Source organism: Hippocampus zosterae, chromosome 15 (genome assembly GCF_025434085.1).
Source record: "Hippocampus zosterae strain Florida chromosome 15, ASM2543408v3, whole genome shotgun sequence".
Lineage (NCBI taxonomy): Eukaryota > Metazoa > Chordata > Actinopteri > Syngnathiformes > Syngnathidae > Hippocampus > Hippocampus zosterae.
The window spans coordinates 4,620,393-4,639,587 of record NC_067465.1 but is presented as its reverse complement, the minus strand read 5'-3'; the positions used below and the strand labels follow the sequence as shown (position 1 = coordinate 4,639,587).

The 19,195-nt window shown below is 47.2% G+C and overlaps 3 protein-coding genes across 6 annotated transcripts in view; 1 reads left to right on the top strand and 2 right to left on the bottom strand.

Annotated features, from left to right (window-relative positions):
- Window positions 1-292: 292 nt before the first annotated feature.
- On the top strand, window positions 293-4,778 carry c8a (complement component 8, alpha polypeptide). The gene is made up of 10 exons (XM_052087633.1): window positions 293-604; window positions 956-1,103; window positions 1,395-1,542; window positions 2,335-2,524; window positions 2,612-2,794; window positions 2,953-3,193; window positions 3,272-3,403; window positions 3,510-3,667; window positions 3,796-4,021; window positions 4,173-4,778. Exons 1-10 carry the CDS (start codon window positions 380-382, stop codon window positions 4,322-4,324), a joined length of 1,803 nt encoding a protein of 600 aa, XP_051943593.1. The 5' UTR covers window positions 293-379; the 3' UTR covers window positions 4,325-4,778.
- Window positions 4,779-4,873: 95 nt separating this feature from the next.
- Window positions 4,874-12,274, bottom strand: c8b (complement component 8, beta polypeptide). The gene is made up of 12 exons (XM_052087634.1): window positions 12,146-12,274; window positions 11,834-11,981; window positions 11,022-11,169; window positions 9,463-9,604; window positions 9,245-9,377; window positions 8,437-8,634; window positions 8,126-8,366; window positions 7,838-7,966; window positions 7,090-7,253; window positions 5,874-6,027; window positions 5,465-5,536; window positions 4,874-5,392 (listed from the first exon to the last, which is right to left on the bottom strand). The coding sequence occupies exons 1-12, from the start codon at window positions 12,214-12,216 to the stop codon at window positions 5,238-5,240; spliced, it is 1,755 nt and encodes a 584-aa protein (XP_051943594.1). The 5' UTR covers window positions 12,217-12,274; the 3' UTR covers window positions 4,874-5,237.
- Window positions 12,275-13,233: 959 nt separating this feature from the next.
- dab1b (DAB adaptor protein 1b) overlaps window positions 13,234-19,195 on the bottom strand; it is a 35,845-nt gene continuing 29,883 nt past the window's right edge. For 3 of the 4 annotated variants that reach the window (XM_052087638.1, XM_052087635.1, XM_052087637.1), the window contains 6 exons: window positions 18,617-18,664; window positions 18,165-18,303; window positions 16,357-16,947; window positions 15,267-15,394; window positions 14,890-14,990; window positions 13,234-14,576 (listed from right to left, as the gene is read on the bottom strand). In XM_052087638.1, coding sequence (XP_051943598.1) covers window positions 14,901-14,990; window positions 15,267-15,394; window positions 16,357-16,947; window positions 18,165-18,303; window positions 18,617-18,664 — 996 coding nt within the window. In that variant the 3' untranslated portion in view covers window positions 13,234-14,576; window positions 14,890-14,900. Of the gene's footprint in view, window positions 14,577-14,885; window positions 14,991-15,266; window positions 15,395-16,356; window positions 16,948-18,164; window positions 18,304-18,616; window positions 18,665-19,195 lie in introns of all 4 variants that reach the window. The other variant, XM_052087636.1, reaches the window with a different exon arrangement.

Here is a 19,195-nt window from a genome sequence, read left to right as displayed (position 1 = left end):
CGGGAGAAGCTAAATGTCCAAAGCGACCTCTTCCTCTCCGCAATTGCAGTCAAATAGATATGGTGTATGGTCCGATGATTTTTCCATTTATTTGCTTGTTTCAAAGCGCTGTGGTCATTCCGAACACAATCACATGATTCAAATCTCAAGTGTTTCATTGCTTTCAATGAACCCACAATTTATTTTGGAACCCCGTGTTCCAGTTGATGTTTGCTGTTGAGATGATTAAACTTTCCCAACTGTTGTCAGAGCTTTTGTTGACTCTTTATCAATGATTCACCATGGTTAGTCCAGATTGCACTGGTAGGAAGACCCCCAGGATGACAACAGTTGCTCTGTAATGTTCCATTTTCATCTGCAAGATTAACCTCATGCTGTCATGGGGAGTTTAATGAATTTACTCCTATGTGTGTGCACGCTGCATCTTTCACTTAGTTTCAGCATTACTGAGAATGCGTACAGGAGGCAAAGGATCCCAGCACATAACAGGACCAGAGGTGCTACTTCTCGTACAGTTCGAGCTGTAAACCAACCAATACCCGTCAACTGCAAACTGGGGCGCTGGTCAACGTGGACAGAATGTAACTCTTGCACAGACCAAAAGGTACAGTCGAATATTTTGTCAGTTTAAATAGAATAACGCAGCGATTCACACGCCCAAGTATGATCTGATTGTCCGGCTGTCAATACGCTCGAGAGTGATAGGATCATTTGTCCTCATCTTCTGTCCGTTTGTTTGAAAGTGACTCGCTGCAGTTGATTTTCAGTCTCGTCAATAAGCCCAAAAAAATAATCTCCTACAAAGACAAAGTTTGTAAAATTAGGAATGACGAGTTCACTGACATCACGTTTGTTGGTATCATCTTAAAAACAAACACAATGAAGATTTTACATCAATCCGGTCAGAGCGATCCGTTTCAACCCTTCGCTTCCTTGTTCACTTTATTTGTCTCAGTTCCGTTTCCGATATCTGGAGACACCATCACAGTTCGGCGGGACGCCTTGCTTGGAGACCCTGTGGGAAACGCTTGCATGTCCAACGGCAACTGCCCAGTGTTTGGTGCCCGATTACTGTGGGGAGAGCTTCACCTGTCAAGAAACTGGCAAGTCAATGGCAACAGTTCAAGTTGACGCACGAGCAATATTTACTGCGGTAAATACAAGTCAATAGCGTCCATGTGCATTTGTTTACAGACACAAAAAAACAGGTTAGAATGCTAAATAAGATGCTTCAGCGGTAGCCCGACAATACGATTTGACGATTTGTGGTTGTCATGGAAACGAAGGAGTTTTTCTCCCGTATTCTAAGACAGCACAATGTCTAATTTTAAGACCCCGGTCACTCCACATTGCTTGTTTATTGCAAGATATTTGACTTTGGTCTGATGCTGCAGGCCGCTGCATCAGCCAGTCCCTTCGCTGTAATGGAGAGGCGGACTGTGACGATTTTTCGGATGAAGAAGGTTGCGAAAGCTTCAACCGGAGGGACGACAAGTGCTCCGCCCTCCTCGCCATTCCTGGTGCCGAGCGTGGCACTCAGGGGTAAAACACTCTTCTTACAAGAACGTAAACGAAACGAGGCACTTAAGACGCTTATCAAACTATGATTTGTACCGTCAACAAAAAAAGAAGGGAGGGGTGGTGGGGGTTCTTTCTGTCTGTGTTCTGCAATTTGTTTACAGCTGTATAGGACCATTATTCCAAATTAAGATGTTAATCTTTTGAGAAACGCTGAAGAGCACACGGTGGCCCGGTAGTCCAGTGGTTAGTACATCGGCTTCACAGTGCAGAGGTATCGGGTTCGATTCCAGCTCCGGCCTCCCTGTGTGGAGTTTGCATGTTCTCCCCGGGCCTGCGTGGGTTTTCTCCGGGTGCTCTGGTTTCCTCCCACATTCCAAAAATCATGCGTGGCAGGCTGATTGAACACTCTAAATTGTCCCTAGGTGTGAGTGTGAGCGTGAATGGTTGTTCGTCTCTGTGTGCCCTGCGATTGGCTGGCAACCGATTCAGGGTGTCCCCCGCCTACTGCCCGAAGACAGCTGGGATAGGCTCCAGCACCCCCCCCCCCCCCCCCCCCGCGACCCTAGTGAGGATCAAGCGGCTCGGAAGATGAATGAAGAGCACACAACGTCATGATTTTTCAAAATGCGCAGTCCTTTTCCAAAACCCGTTGTGTGTTCCACAGGTCTTGGCAAAGCACGAATCAAACAGACGCTCGTATCATCCGAGGAGGTTTCGAGACGTGTACATAATTGCCGAAACAACCAACTGTTTGTTTTGTTGCATCAGAACATACTCTGCTCCAAAAGGAACACATGTTGTATCTCGTTTCAGCTACAATACTTTGACTGGAGAATTTGTGGATCACGTACTGGACCCAAAGTACTTTGGAGGAAAATGTGACTATGTTTATAACGGCGAATGGAAAAAGTTCACCTATGACTCGTTCTGTGAAGACCTGCGCTACAACGATGACGAGAAAAACTACCGGAAACCTTACAACTACCATACCTACCGCTTTGTGGTACTGTCATTTATCCGGGAGGGGTCGAGGGCAGCTTAGCGGATGGACCGAGCTGAGACGCGGTCATGCAAATTTCTCTTTTTGCAGGCAGAGGCGACGTCAGAGGGCACGCAGGAATATTACAGTAACGCGGTGAACCTGCTAAACGCAAGGAAAACGATGCGATCCGTCAACGCCGGCGTCTCGGTCGGCATCTATTATGTGGAAGTGGGACTGAGTGGAGGCAAGGAATCTGAATTTCTAAGGAATATATCACAGCATAGAAGTCAGGTACGCTCATATCCAGTTGCTTTGCGATTGAGGTTTCATGATATTACGTCGGGCACGGTGGTGAGTGGTGAACACATCTGCCTCACAGGTCAGGGGGCTCCGCCTTTCCCGTATTCCTAAAGTGTCACATCCGCTGAATTTTTTTTTTCCCCCGTCAGGACCTCGGGTTCATCAGGCTTTGGTCCAAAGTGGAAACGGCTCACTTCAAGATGAGAAGCGATCGGCTGATGCTCCACGAGGATTTCTACTTGTCGCTGATGGAACTTCCAGAGGAATATGACTTTGGCATGTATTCCCGCTTCTTCAACTCCTTTGGCACCCACTATGTCACCGAGGGAGCGATGGGAGGAACGCTGGAATACGTGGTGGTGGTCAACAAAACATCCATGCTTGAATCAAGTAGGGGCGGGGCCCTTTTTTGTTGATCGGGTATCGGTGTCGACGTCAACCGTATGATCGCGATCTATCCCTTTGCAGAACTTGAATGGAAACAGGCCGGTTCATGCATCGGCGCCTCCATCGGTTTAAGCACATCAATCGGCCAGCACACGACGGCGGGTCTCACCGCGGGGGGCCAATTATGTAAAAAAGGCGGACCCTTACTACATGGTGAGCGAGACAAAAGAACAAAATCGCAGGTCGAATGCAAATATACGTGCTGTAGAATACAAGAGGAAAAGAAATGTATTGAAGACAATGTGACGTTTGCCTGAAGTCACAGACACGGGTTCCGCCATAATTAAGGACGTGATCACGCTGGTGAAGGGGGGTCTGGTAGACACCAGCAGTGGCTTGGTGGTCATCAGGGATCCTGAAACCTATCGCAAGTGGGGGGCAAGCCTTAAATACAACCCGACAGTCGTTGAACAGGAGGTAAGGCCCTTCCATTTCGCGATGACTTTCCAAAATGCGTGTGTAGAAAATTGCAGTTGTTTTCTGCAGGGGGGCGGGGCTTCACTTGATGTAATGATCCACCGGGTAAATCTTTCCTTCCCCCCCAGATCATGCCAATCTATGAGCTTGTGCGCCTCAGCACAGCATCGGATCACGTCGGAGCCAGACTGGCCAATCTCCAGAGGGGACTGGAAGAGTATCAGCAGCAGTTCAGCTCTTGTCGCTGCGCCCCCTGCAGGCACAACGGGATCCCCGTGCTCGCCGGAACATCCTGCAGCTGCATCTGTAAACCGGGCTACCAAGGAGAAGCCTGTGAGGACACTCGTCGAAGCGGTGAGATGAGCAGTGGTCTGCGGGAATTTACTCATTTTATATTAATGTCGTGACAGTGTTGTTGTAATTGTAAACATATGATCGTTACTTAACTGCGATCGATGGGAACGTGGACGTTTTGACTGGATGAATAGCTCCATTCTGCCAACAGGAACCGGAACGGATGGGTCCTGGTCCTGCTGGGGACTTTGGTCCGCTTGTACATCAGGGAGGAAACAGCGTACTCGAGCCTGTAATAATCCGCCACCTGATGGAGGCGGAGCTACGTGCCTAGGCTCCTCCTCTCAGTCTCAGCGCTGTTGAAATACAGCCGAACCTCGTTACGACGTAGCGGCGTAACGAATCCGTATGTTACAACGGTAGTTCGTTGTAAGCATTTCAAACAAAATGGCCGCCAACTACAATCTATAATTGAAAAAAAAAACCACCATGCCCGTGCCTCCCTCGCTGTATATTTTGTTCATAAGCAAGACCACGGGCTACAGTTAGCTTCCCGCGGTTTAGCTTCCCCAATAGTTTTTTTTACTATTTTGTGAGAAAAATCCGATCGGTACATAATGACGTTTACGCTGTAAGCAAAACCAGCAAACGGAACATGAATCATGTGAAACCAGGACTTTGGAAAGTGAACGTTATCGCAGTGAAAACGTAAACGGGGTACGTGGAAACGAGCTTCGACCGTAATATGTTCTCTAGTGCAATTGTGTCATTTTAAGTCTTCACTGTAAAAGTTTCAAATAAAATCAATCATGACGCAATATGTACTTTCTTGTTTACAATGATTGTTTACATTCTCATACAAACCATTACAAAATGACCAGCACTACTACTATATTTGTTTTTTTTTGTTGTTGTCTATAATCTGATCAAAATCCAATACAGCAAGTTCTCAAGGTATCCTACGGCAGCCATGATGCTTTGGGCTATTTCTCTTATCTGGACCCCGTATCTTGTTCAGGATAATGGGCTGAAGTATAGCTGGCTAGTACCTTCGCGTGATTGCCAGCACTTGCAATTTCATTGGGAATGGAGCATTTGACAGAAAATCAATAGCAAGCCAGCGACATGAAGCGCTACACACCCAACGGATCATTTACATAGCAAATGAGTTCATGATTAAAAATCGGTGTTATTTTTCACTTTGGATTTTTCACACATCTTGATTCAACAGCATTCTCAAATCGAAAGTGACTGGATTTGTGCCAATTGGGCAATTTTAAAAGCATTCGGTGGACTCCTGTCGCAAGCCTCTGCACGGCAGGCCGTTAGCGCTCGGTGCCGGGTTGTTACACTGGCGACTCCTCGTCTTTGTTCTTCCGCTGCAGGAGGACCAGGAAGCCCAGCAGCTCCAGCTGCCATCGATGGCGATTTCTGTCAAATGATATGTCAGCCCACCGTTGTCAACATTTCCAAGAGAAACGAGATGATATTGTATGAGCTAACCTTTTTGTCTGTGCGTGACCTCACAGCCGCGGCCGCTGTAGCCAACTGGACACACGCAGTCACATCTGGAGCCTGCGGAGAATAGAGAGGATGTGTTTTTAGCGTTCTATCCAAAATAACACAGACTATTCTATGGAACCGAATGTATTTGTAGACTTTTTCGGATACGACTGAGTTGTTTAAGTTGATTTAACTTTGATTGGAACCGTCCAAAAGGCGTCCGTTGTCAACAATACGGCGTGTTGATTCTTGTGGCAACGGCGGCATTGAACTTCATTGAACCCAATGAGATACGTTGTGAATATTTTTACGCTAAACTACACATCGGAATACTTATTTTTGCCGATATCGCGGCTCATGCGGCGTCAATTGTTAGATTACGGGTCAACAGATGATCGATTTGAGGTACCTCTGAGTACCGCCACTCCATTATTGCGGCAGGGAGCGCATCGACATGAGCTGGCCTCTTCCAGGTACTCGAACAGCGCCCGTTTCAGATTTCTCTTCAAGATGCTGTCATGGGCGAAGTCTCTGGAGGTGATCAGCTCATACAGAGGTCGAGTCTAATGAGGAAACGCAGATGCTTGGAATTAGAGACGACTGGAAGGCTTCATCGACTGAACCTTGACTGTGTTTTCATTTGGAACGCTTTCCATTTGGCGTCTTTTGCCGTTTACTCCCAAAATTTGGCTTTGATCAAGCCAGCTGCTTTGCCTTGAGGGAGCATGCCAATATTGCTAACAAAATATTTCTCGAAATGTTAAGTTAATAGGTCTCCAATCCGCAGATGCTGCCATGAGCAGAATTGGAAATGAAAATGCAAGATTCTATGCGCTGCAGAAAAATAAAATAAAATAAATAAATACTAAAATTAAATAAAATAGGGCGGCCCGGTAGTCCAGTGGTTAGCACGTCGGCTTCACAGTGCAGAGGTACCGGGTTCGATTCCAGCTCTGGCCTCCTTGTGTGGAGTTTGCATGTTCTCCCCGGGCCTCCGTGGGTTTTCTCCGGGTGCTCCGGTTTCCTCCCACATTCCAAAAACATGCGTGGCAGGCTGATTGAACACTCTAAAAATTGTCCCTAGGTGTGAGTGTGAGTGCGAATGGTTGTTCGTCCCTCTGTGCTCTGCGATTGGCTGGCAACCGATTCAGGATGTCCCCCGCCTACTGTCCGAAGACAGCTGGGATAGGCTCCAGCACCCCCCGCCACCCTAGTGAGGATCAAGCGGCTCGGAAGATGAATGAATGAATGAATAAATAAAATAACGATACATCCCAGATATCAATTAAGGAAATGTTAGCCATGTTACATTGTCAGTCATGTTACTGTCCCATTCAAGGTAACGGAAAGAAAGGAGATTAATGTTAAACCACATAATTTTGTACTGCAATGGGCATATTTGGGAAAAAAAAAAGTACAAAACAATCACTTTGGAGTGTATTAGTGTTTTTAGGCCATGGAAAAAAAGGTAGGTTGATGTAAAAGACAACCCTTAAATGAAGGTTCCGCTGTACATACGCCAAAAAGATGAAACGGCGATTTCAACCTGGTTAGTCAAGGAATGAGAGCCATTTTTTTTTTCACTCAGAAGAGTTGAAATAAAGTGTAAATAAATAGTGTGATACCGTTCTGCGAAGGAAGTCTGGATTGAAGCGTACTCCCTCGCCCCATAATTTCATCAGTTGCGGGGAGGGAAGCTTCTGGGACACCAAAGCAGTGATGGATTCGCTGCTACCTCCCCGTACCACCGCCACGATGTCTTCCACCATGCTACCAGCCGAGGTCTCCTCTGAAACAGTCCAAATGCACGGAATCTTTCTCAAAACAAAGGGGGTGGATTCGCTAATAATAATTTTGTTGTTTTTTTCATGGCACATAGCATCCGATTCACAAAGCCCGCATAGATGGTGAAAAGCTTCACTAACGGCGCTGGCAAAGAGAATGCCAACGTCCGTCAACTCCAAACTATTGAGGTGTTCGTTTTGATATTTTCAGAGCGAGCAGAGATGTGCTTGTGAATTTTGGTGATGATTGATAACACGTTTCTGACAGCACTTCCTTGGTCAGGACCCCAAGATGGTTTTTGGATCATGTTGATGTTTCTCTTCCTAAGTGCCATTGTTCCGCCTTGGTGTTCTTGGCTCAAAGCCGGCATTTATACTTTGCCAAGTGTGGTTTATTGCAACCCGTGACGGGGGGTGGGGGGTGTAGGGGGAACACGCAGTTGTCAAACTTTGTGGGCACGTTTACATGGTTATGTCATTAGCACAATCGAAGAGCAAATCACGTGCGAGTAAAGTCGCTCTCAGTGGCTGCAGTTTATTCTTTGTGGATTTGGCCCAGAGTGTAATTTGTGTTTGCAGTAAATCTTACCTCCCATCTCATTGAGGAGACCATCGCAGGAGCCCCCTTGAAATCCCACAGACACGTAAACGCCGTATATGTTGGCGCCGACCTTAAATCCAGACTGCGTGCATGATTTGTAGTCCGTCAAAGAATAATCTGGAACAACAAAGACCCTGTCAGGCATTTTGACTTGTCTATGCCCTCTCCGTATTTTGAGTGCAGTGATTTAAGAGGCAAGGATCCCGGTCAAAGCCCACGTGAACAGTTACCAGGCTTCACATGAGATGATTTGCGGCACCCGGTTGCCTCCATTACCTGTTTTCGCAAGCTTTTCTTTGTCCAGGATGATGGTGTGCTCAAAGTCCCCTCCCAGGGCGGCCTCCGTGATGTAGTGTGTGCCGTAGTCTCTGTAAATCTGCCTGTATTCGCCGTAAACATAGGCCTGAGGCAGGGAGCGAAGGCGCTGCAGGAACTCCGTGCTCAGCATCAAGTCGTCTGACTTGAGCATGTACTGGGCCAACTCCAGTTCGGCTTTGGCCCTGATGAAGCTGTAAGACTGAGGGTTGGGATTTCGATTATTTACTTGCAAGAAAACTAAAGTGGCTTTGCCCAGAAAGGCCTCTTACTTTTCCGGCGGCCCGACGAATCTTCTGGACCGACTTGGAGTATTTGACCTTGTTGTTGTTGTAGCCAAATTCGACGATGCCCGGAATAGCAAAGCCGGTGGAAACGATGGTTTGGGTCGTGCGCTCCTTAATGGTGTGATCCATGTAGTCGGAGTACGACTCAAAAGCCTCCAGAGTGAAATCGTACGAGCCTTTTGTCTGTGAAGAAATGTTCCCGTGACGGCGCCGTATTGGACGTTGACAACAGACGGCAAGGCATGAATTGGTCGGAAGAAGATTATTCATCGGTCAAAGTTTTGCTAGTTTGATTACTTACAACAATAAAGCCTAAAATGCACAATGACAAGTGTGTTTCTAAACATTCATTCATTCATTCATTCATCTTCCGTACCGCTTGATCCTCACTAGGGTCGCGGGGGGTGCTGGAGCCCATCCCAGCTGTCTCCGGGCAGTAGGCGGGGGACACCCTGAATCGGTTGCCAGCCAATCGCAGTGTTTCTAAACAGTTTCTAAATAAATAATGTGAAAATTTGCCAAATTTCGTGCCAAATTTTCTTTACTCGGCGTAAGCAACCAGATCCCATTCAAAGTCCGTCTCATTTGTGACGGACCGGTTAACAATTCTTACCTGCTATGAGTCTTCATTATGCAAGAAAACAGGCCACGCCCCTTGAACTTTATTCTATTCAGTATTCGGGCATTTTGTTGTTCAATTGATCAAGTGATTCCTTGATAAAAGTTATTGTACGATTCAAATAAATACGAAACATACAAAGAATGAAAGCAGTAAATCAACATTATGGTGTACCTGCAGAGTGTACTGCTGCAAGTTGAAAGGTTTCCGGAATCGGACATCCTGGATGTAGTGAGGCAAACAACTGCCGGCGTAGTATCGGTTATCAAGAACAACTCCCTCCAAATTGCTATTCAAGATGTTGATTCTAAAGAGAAAAAAATGCATATACGTAGATATACGATCCAAGGTTTCTACGTCTGAGAAATCTGATACTTGGAAGGAGGACGGACCCCTTGGCAAGGTTCTCGATGCCCCAGTACTCCTCGGCCTCGAATCTGCAAGGCTTTTGGCTCTTCCCACATCCTGCTTCGTCTGACATGTCACCGCAGTCATCCTCCCCGTTACACTGCAGCGTTCTCGGAATACAGCGACCTGCCGGGAGAGCATTGAGTCAAGGGTTAGGCATGACTATAATGTCGCACTTCTCTTTATCTGATTGTCCAGGAACAACTTCCTGCAAAGTCAAGCGTACATATCTTCTTCTCTGTAGTTCTGACGAGGATTATGGGTGAGTTGGAAGTCGATTGTGGTTGACTTTGTGCAGAAGGCAAAGTGCGCCCTTGAGAAGCTTATTCGCAGTTCATACCGATGGACACTTTAAGAGTCTTCAGTGAACCGAACAACAATGCTTTTGCTGTGCGAGTGTCAGAAAGATCCAACGCGAAGACGGAGAGCATGCAAATAGGGCCTAATCTGATATTTGAACCTGCGAGTGGACGTTAAAACCACTCACAGGAAAACACCCACAAAATACCCACACACCAAAGGTTGTATTATTTCATTTTTTTGGGAAGTTTGTTTGCAACACCCTGAACCATCCATCCATCCATCCATCATCTACCGCTTATCCGGGGCCGGGTCGCGGGGGCAACAGCTTTAGCAGGGAAGCCCAGACTTCCCTCTCCCTAGCTACTTCTTCCAGCTCTCCCCGGGGGATCCCGAGTCGTTCCCAGGCAAGCTGGGTGACATAGTCTCTCCAGCGTGTCCTGGGTCTTCCTCGGGGTCTCCTCCCGGTGGGACATGACCGGAACACCTCACCGGGGAGGCGCTCAGGAGGCATCCGAATCAGATGCCCAAGCCACCTCATCTGGCTCCTCTCGATGTGGAGGAGAAGCGGCTCGACTCTGAGCCCCTCCCGGATGACTGAGCTTCTCACCTTATCTCTAAGGGAGAGCCCGGACACCCTGAGGAGAAAACTCATTTCAGCCGCTTGTATCCGGGATCTCGTTCTTTTGGTCACGACCCATAGCTCGTGACCATAGGTGAGGGTTGGGACGTAGATCGACCGGTAAATTGAGAGCTTCGCCCTTTGGCTCAGCTCCTTCTTCACCACGACAGACCGATAGAACGTCCGCATCACAGCAGACGCTGCACCGATCCGCCTGTCGATCTCCCGCTCCCTCCTACCCCCACTCGTGAACACCCTGAACCAGTTGCCAGCCAATCACAGGGCACATAAACCCCGAACAACCACCCACGCTCACAATCACACCCAGGCACCATTTGGACTGTTCCATTAACCTGCTCATGCATGCTTTTGGAATGTGGGAGGAAACCGGAGTACCCAGAGAAAACCCACGCGGGCACGGGGAGTACACGCAAACTCCCCACAAGAAGGCCGGAGCTGGAATCGAACCCCGTGCCTCCGCACTGTGAGGTGGACGCGCTGTTTAAGCTAAGTCCAACAAATATGCTTCATTTTCCAAAATGACATCAAACCGAAGACCGCATATGACGGGAGCGAAAGGCTCAGAGTGTGACTGGGGGGGGGGGGTTGGTGTGACCTGACCTGTTTGGCTGCAAAGGAAACCTTCGCAGAGTGGAATGTTGTTACAGGCGTAACGTGCTGGAACCTCGCAGCTTTTCTCCTCCCTGCCTTGTAAATGGCACGGCTCGCCTCCAAACTGTGATGGCTGGCTCAATTTGGCATAGCGGTACTGCGCGTCGTTGACAGAGAGTGAGAGAAGCACATTTAGAGACAGACGGGAAAATCTTTTGGCAGAGGAGCTCTTCAAGTGGGCTCCGGGGTTCCATAACATGCTGAAATGGCATTAGTGGGCTGTTCTCAACTACAAAGCTTTTAATTCGGCCCCTTTTAAAGGCGGAGAAATGGAGTTGGAGTGCTAGAAAACAATTTTAGTTGACGTAAATGACGTGTTTGTTCAAATCCGCCGTCTGTGTGCAATGCAACCTTTAGCCATGCGGCCCACTTTCGTTTTTATTATTGTTGAAGAGCACTCACTTTTATTAATTTTTTTTAATGCAATCGATCATTTTTCATGTTGTTGCCATGGTGACGCCAGCTCACCGACTCGATTGACATGCACTTTGGTTAACCTGCAGACCTTTTGTATTGTTTGTATTTCAGTACATTTGTTTTAATTTTTATTGATTATTTTTTCTCAACATGAACGGTGGTGCACGTTGTCGTCATTTTGGTTTGTATTGTGAGTCTTTCATGATTCGTGAGCATTTCTTTTGTGTTCATGACGAGCAGATGGCAACCACAGCAATGTTGTACTGAACTCGGGCATATTTGTACGATTCACCCCCCCCCACCCCCACCCCTGTTGCTTATCTTGGTCTTCTAATCGTCCTTACCCTTTTCCCCTGGCAAACGTCGCAGCGTGACCATGGACTCCACTCTGACAGAACACAGTCGACTGGCTGAACCAGTGACTGGCCGCCGAGCGAGCGAGCTTCACGGACTGCCGCATTCTCACCGTTGGCTGTTGTGACATCAACTGTACTGTGACATTTAAAATAGATGGACAGTGTATGAAAACTTTTATGGTTATCCATTAACGGACTGTTCAAATCTGTCTTTTGCATATCAATGAGCCAAAATCTGAGGCAATCTGCGGATGAGATGATGATGAAAATACACATCGGGTGTATCGATTTGCATCTTACCTTGAAAGCAACAAGGTGAGTGTCCATGTGAGGAGACCGCAGCGCAGACCGAGCCCGCGCGCGGAAAACATCGCGGGACGTTGTGACCGGAACGGCGGGACGAAAATGCTAAGCTGTAAGTAAACACAGTGATCGCTGTCAGACACAGAAGGTGGAGTGCAATGCAGAAGTTGGCCATACCTGCGAGGCCAGTGACCTCGGGGAGGGGGTCACTCAGCCTGCTCCTGTTGGAGAACCGTATTTGAATCTCTTAATTGAATGAAGAATGTGTTCAAATGGCGACAAATGCAAAGAGATCACAGAGGGCCAACTTTCCGTTGTAGGCTTTGTATGAATTCTGTTTCCCGAATTGAGCACAAATGAACATCAGGCGCTTGTGGATTAAAAAAGGAGCGATTATTGGGGTGGGGTTGTGGGGGGGGGACATCCCTTTGTAAGAAAGTATATTCCTGTGACTTGTGCTGTCAAATGTTTGTTGATCACACAGATTGGCCTTTAAACTTTGTTTAGAGTCACTCGTTTTACAAAATGACACAATCCCGTGACTCTTCTGTTTACTCAGAGAGCGAACACAAACTTACCGTAACTTGCTAAATCCCATTCCAGTCGCGTCCCAGATGTCTATTAATAATTGTCAACTGCCTGCCGGTGGTGTTTTCACTTCAAAGCATTTGCAACTTTGTTAATTAGCTCCCCAAAAATTGGAACAAAAATAACATCATCATACCACAAAACAAGTGAGCAATCCAAAAAAGACCCTTTGGGAACATTTATCTTCATAAATACATATTGAAATCATTGAAATCATGTATTGATCGTAGCATTACGTACCAGTTAGACGTCATGTTGGTAATTTTGCACAACAGCAAATCTGCGAGGAACATAAGAGGGCATGCTAACTCTACACAGAAAGGCCAGAGGCCGGATTTGAACCATCAATCGGAGAACTGTGAGTTAAATGTGCCAACTGCAGCACCTTCAATTGAACAGAGGAGAACATCGCTGCGCGGAGGGGTTGGCAAAGCAAAAAGTTGTCCAGGCTGGACCACTGCCATCCAAAATGAGAGAGAAAAGAAAATCAAAGGGTATGAAGTACATTGGCAATCACATTTTCTTTTATTTGTGACTTAACAGTGGCACAGGTACAGTGTATGGGGGGGGGGAATCGATACAAAAGTCCCTTTTTTTTCATATTTCTTAAATCCATAAATAAAATTTACAAAATATTTTGGACTATTTCATGTTTTCTTACACAAGCAAGGGGGGTACAGATTTTAAATTGTAACTCTAGCGGTTGATAGCGATATTTCTATTGATTGATATAAATTTTAAAAAGAATTCTGCGGTTTGATCCAGTGGGGGGGTTGGACATACAGTGTTTCCAAAAAGCAGAAGATGAAAACAACAAAGAGACGTACAGGAGTCAGTCAAAAAAAAAATGCCTGCGACTTTCGAAAGAGGAGACCTCGAGACTCACGCCATTGTTTTCCAAGTGCACGACCCCTCCCTTCTTTCTGAACACGAGTGAGACAGGTACAGCAGGCCGTATTTCGATCGAGCATAAAACACAGATTTACACTTTATATCTCACCAACCAAACATAAAGACATTTTCAGAAGAAAAAAAAAGAAAAATGGCAGCAAAAGAGCAAAAACAAACACCCAGATGTCAAAGGCTGAGGTGCACTGAGCGTTATGGGATGGCACAGAGGCTAACCACTGGGCGCTGGGGCGATCTTTTTTTCTCTACAAAATAAAGAGTTTGGAAATTTTGATTTGGACATTGACGCGTAATGCGTTTTTGTTGATTTTTTTTTCTTCCCAAGAACGGTCTGACTAATAAACTCAAAATGCTGTTGATGTGTTTCTGACCTGAAAGAAAGTTGCAAAGCCCCCCCACACCCCACCTGGCCTCTTTCTCCACAGCTCAGCCTGCTAAATTCCACATGAAAGTTTGTTCATGCAAACGGATGAATGGACTGACGTGGTGACACCATGAAAACGTCATCCATCAGTGCACAGTTCTTCTCACGGTCCTTGCTGGTGGCGGTCCACAGAGTGAAGGTCAAACATTAAGAACGCTGCTCCTCTTGGAAAAAAAAAAAAGATTTATTAGTGAGCCGTCTGAGTTGTCATCAGAGACATAAGTGCAGTTTGCTCCCGTTTGCGCTTTCAGGGCGAAGATGAAAGGTCACTTCCTGGCTGAAAGGTTACTTGATTGGGTGAGAGCGCCACAGGGCTCCTGGCCATCGTGAGGAGGTCATTAGGCGGCCGGCTCGTTTTGACGTCAAGCCGTAAACAAGAACGAAACGAAACAAAACAAAAAATACAGTTACAATTTTGTAATCCCTTCGAATTGAGTCGTAGCCATCCATTCCTCTTTTCTTTCAGTTCTTTCGAGCTTCAGTTTTGACCTTCGCGTCTTCCGTTTCCTAGGAGAAGAAGAGTAGTCTTTACACTCAGTGTCGTTACAAATCTGGCCGTTAGATGGCGATAGTGTACCTTTCTGGATGAAGCAAGCGAAAGGGGAGACGATGCGGGGTGGGGGGGGGGGCATATGGACAAGGGAGGCCTCGAAATGAGAGCAACGCAGTCATGCGCCAAGAAAACACACACACACGCACACACACACACACACAAAAGGAGAATGTAGAATGGAAGGCTAATCAAGGAACTGAGAAACTAAACGGAGATGAAAAAACATGGCCACAAAGTGAAGAGTTTGAGGAATGATGAAAGACCTACTCTGATGTTCTCTAGCTGTCTTCCCGTGGACACGCCTGATCCTCAGATGGATCGCTAGCTACACCGGCCAATGGAGAGGATGGCCTCGGGACAGCGGAGTCCTGCGGAGGAGGAGGAAACACATTGATCAGTTACAACAGTGTTTTATGATGTTGCATGCCAGCAACTAAAACTTTGACCTTTGCGTTCTGGACTGGATTGATAGTTTTTTTTCTGTCAATAAGATGAGCTCAAAGCTACTTGGCCGCATTAATTTTTTTACTTATCAAACATGATGTCGTCGAGAACAGATCATTCATAGAAGGATGAGACATGGCAACATTCTATTTGGTTGTTTTCCTGACAAATGTGTGCCCCCACAGGGCTCGGAGGTTTACCGATTGCTCGTCCTTGGCAAGGGTGGAGTCGCCCACGGGCTCGACATGGGGGTGGTCTGTGGGGATGGTGTTCACTTGGCCCGGGGGGCAGTCGGATGAAGAGCTCTGTTGAGGCGCCGGAGTGGATGCTGTAAAGTGAACGTGCGCTTAATTGAAGAGATACAATCAAAGTGCAACGCCTTCTTAAGCGGGTGCGTTAAAAAAGCAGAGCGCCAACTAAATTGCTGTTCCCTCCACTTCAAGGCCGAGGAAGAGTGAAGAGAAATACTTGATAAATAAGCAAATCAATTGATGGTGTTTTTTCGCAAGAATATATAGAATAGTGCTTCAGGGACATGACAAATTGGATTCCGGCATCTAATTGGATTCCAGCAGAACTACGTCATAAAACACGCCTATCCCTTTTTATGTATTACTTGATTGAAAAAAAAAAGTGCAGTTTTTAAGCCAGAACACTACCTGAGAGCACAGAGGTCAACATGAAGAACGACACACACACAAAAAAAAAGAAAGGCTGGGATAGAACAGGGGATTTCCAAGCTATGATGCCGACTGCGACGTTCAAAATTTAATGGTGGGCAGGTTGAGTACTATCACATTTCAAGCATGATTTTTTTTTCCCCCTCATAAAACCAATCTAAATGAGTGAGTCAACTCAAGAAAAGTGAGTTTAGAATGACGATCGCCACAGCTTTGAAACTTTTTCCAAGACGGTAAAGTAAATGTTTTCTCCTCTCTTGGGTGGCATTCAACATTTGGAAAGGCTTCATTTGAGAAAGTGCCGCATGTACAGTAAATTAGATCTGCAAGTGGACTGTTGGATGGCCTTTACAACATGTCATCGTTGCCCCCGACACCCCCACCCCCCTTCACCTCACTGCGCGCTAATGCGTCAAGAAATATCTTGCCAAAGGTTTGCTGGGTGTTGGGACAAACAATGACGAAAAGGGCAACTTGCAAACAAAGTTAGCATATTTTACATAACAAGTGCCTGTGTGGCAACAAAAAAAAAAATAAGAAAAGAAAGCGGCACCATTTAGACGAGAAGATGGCGTTGGAGCAATCAGGTGCGAAAATGAAGAAGATGTACCAGGGCTCAAGGTCATCCGGGACAGATCAAGGTCACTGCCTTCATCTTCCAATGCGGCGGTAGCAGGTGGCGACACTGGCCGACTGCAGGCGGCGCTGTTGTTGACGCCCACCAGGCCCGGCGTGGCGCACCTGCTCACCGATACCCCACTGGGCCCCGCCCCCGATGTCGACGGGCCCTCCCCCGCATCCAAGTCCACACCCAGGCCGTCTTTCGCCAGGCTGAGCCGCCTCTGAAGCGGAGCGGGGTCGGCCGTGTGCTGCGGGCTGGCGATGGCCGAGGAGGGGGCGGACGGGTCGCGGGCTTGGGGGCACACGGTGGTAATGGGCACCAAGCCTTGGAGCACGGCTGCCGGGATGGCGTGCCCCCCCACCCCCACAGTCTGGGCCGGCATGTACGCCGCCATGGCCGCCCATTGCTGCTGGGTGGCTCGGAAAATGTTGGCCTGGCTCCAGATGAGGGGCTGACCTCCGGGCAGCACTTGGGCCACTTGCAAGGGCCCCTGCACGGGGAAGGCGAGAGTCTGAGCCTGGCCAGGAAACGGCTGCTGGGCCCACTGGGACGTCTGCACGGGGCCCATGGTCATATAACCTGGTGAGGCAACCAGAGAAGGAAACGATGCGCGTTACACAGCTGGAGAAGAGGGGAACATTTCGCTCACAACTTGCGAAATCACCTCCGTAAATCAATTTGTGTCGCGAGGGAAGAAATACGGCAACTTTGCGTGCAGCTTTCCTGTGTTTTATTTCCAGACGACCGTGGGCCCAATTCATTTCATAAAATGAGAGCGGACAAATATCAATTCATTTATAGACTCACTCTGGATAAGAATTTAGAGTGCTGCTTCTTCCAGTAATAATAATAATAATAATATAGTAGTAATATATTATAGTAATAGTAATAGTAATAGTATAGTAATATAGTAATAGTAATAATAATACATTTTATTCATCAGCGCCTTTCAAAATACCCAAGGACAATTTATAATCAAAAAAGAGCAATAAAACCACACATAAAATTCGAATCGGGTGTCTTGTTCACGGTAAATCCGTGACTCCGGTATCAGTATTAGCGCTCATTACATTCAATTCAAGCATTAGTATGTCATACAAAAAAAACAAACAAACAAAACAAAAACATGCTTTCCAGGTACATAAGTACATACGGTACTTTCCAGGTACAACCAGCTGTGTTTTAAACACTATGCACTGCAAAAAAAATTAAAACTTCCAGTAGAATTTGCTCAATTATATATATATATATATATACTGTATATATATTTTTAAAGTATATGTATAGTCTAGCGGGCGGCCCGGTAGTCCAGTGGTTAGCACGTCGGCTTCACAGTGCAGAGGTACCGGGTTCGATTCCAGCTCCGGCCTCCCTGTGTGGAGTTTGCATGTTCTCCCCGGGCCTGCGTGGGTTTTCTCCGGGTGCTCCGGTTTCCTCCCACATTCCAAAGACATGCATGGCAGGCTGATTGAACACTCTAAATTGTCCCTAGGTGTGAGTGTGAGCGTGGATGGTTGTTCGTCTCTGTGTGCCCTGCGATTGGCTGGCAACCGATTCAGGGTGTCCCACCGCCTACTGCCCGATGACAGCTGGGATAGGCTCCAGCACCCCCCGCGACCCTAGTGAGGATCAAGCGGCTCGGAAGATGAATGAATGAATGTATAGTCTACTTAAAAATGTATCTGCAGACAATACATCTAAATTTTGAGTAGATGTATAGTCTTAGTGAAAGAAGATGGAGTAAACTCAGCACAGTTTCTTTTTTTTTTTCACTGATATCAGTCCAAATAACTCACCTGATGGCACAGAGGTGGGGCTGAAGGGGGCATACATCTCGGCAGGATTGGGCGGCGGCTGTTGCTGCTGCTGCTGCTGCTGCTGTTGCTGGCGGCCGCTCCTGCTCGGGTCCAGTGTGTTGGCAGGTGAAGGGGGCATCTGAGAGAGCCGCGGATGATAACTTTGTCAAAGTCACTCAGAAGTGAGCTTCTTTATTTTTGTTCAGCAAGACTGACAGGTTTGAGTCCTGCGCAGTGGCTCGTCGTAGAGCGAAATGTAAAATATTGCTGACGATAACAGAATGTGGCTGGAAGGGAGGGACAGAAACGACTCCCAATGTAGCCCTAATTCTTAATCAGATCATTTGCTTTCGTGTACATGATGTTGGAATCAAAAGTGACTGTCAACATGTCGGAGCCCCCACAACAGGATGTTTGTTTATTTTTATTATTTTTGTGTGGGCAGTACTCACCGAAGGAGGAGTGGACATGTCGCCGAAAAGGTCGAAGTGGTTGATATTCTGTGAAACCAACCGAGGGAGAGACGGCAAAAAGGTACAATGACACATCACGAAATTGAAATTCAATCGTCATACATTCTCGAATTCATCCCCGCGTGGACTACGGCGGCGGTGGAGTCGGTGGGGTGGAGTAAACGGGGGTGGGGGATGAGACGGCTATTCACTCGGGCGTTTGCGCCGCGCATGGAAAGAAACGGCGATACCCCCTTTTGTTCCATTATCAGAAAATGGATCTTGAATGGGCCTTTTCACGGCTCGCTATAATTGAGCGAGTAAGGGGCTATTCAGTTCCATAAAACAGACCCTGATTAGATATTCTTGCGTCCGCCAATCAAAAGCCTCCTTTGAGAGTCTGACCTGATTTCGAATGCTGATGCTACCGTGTGAGCACATCGACTATAGAGACAGAGGAGCGGATGAGGGAAGAAGCTCCTGGAAACACCCGACCCGACTTTGACAAAAGGGCCCGCATTATGAGTCGAGATGACCCCTACGGACGGAGGGGGCCCTGATGGGGGGGGGGGGACACTG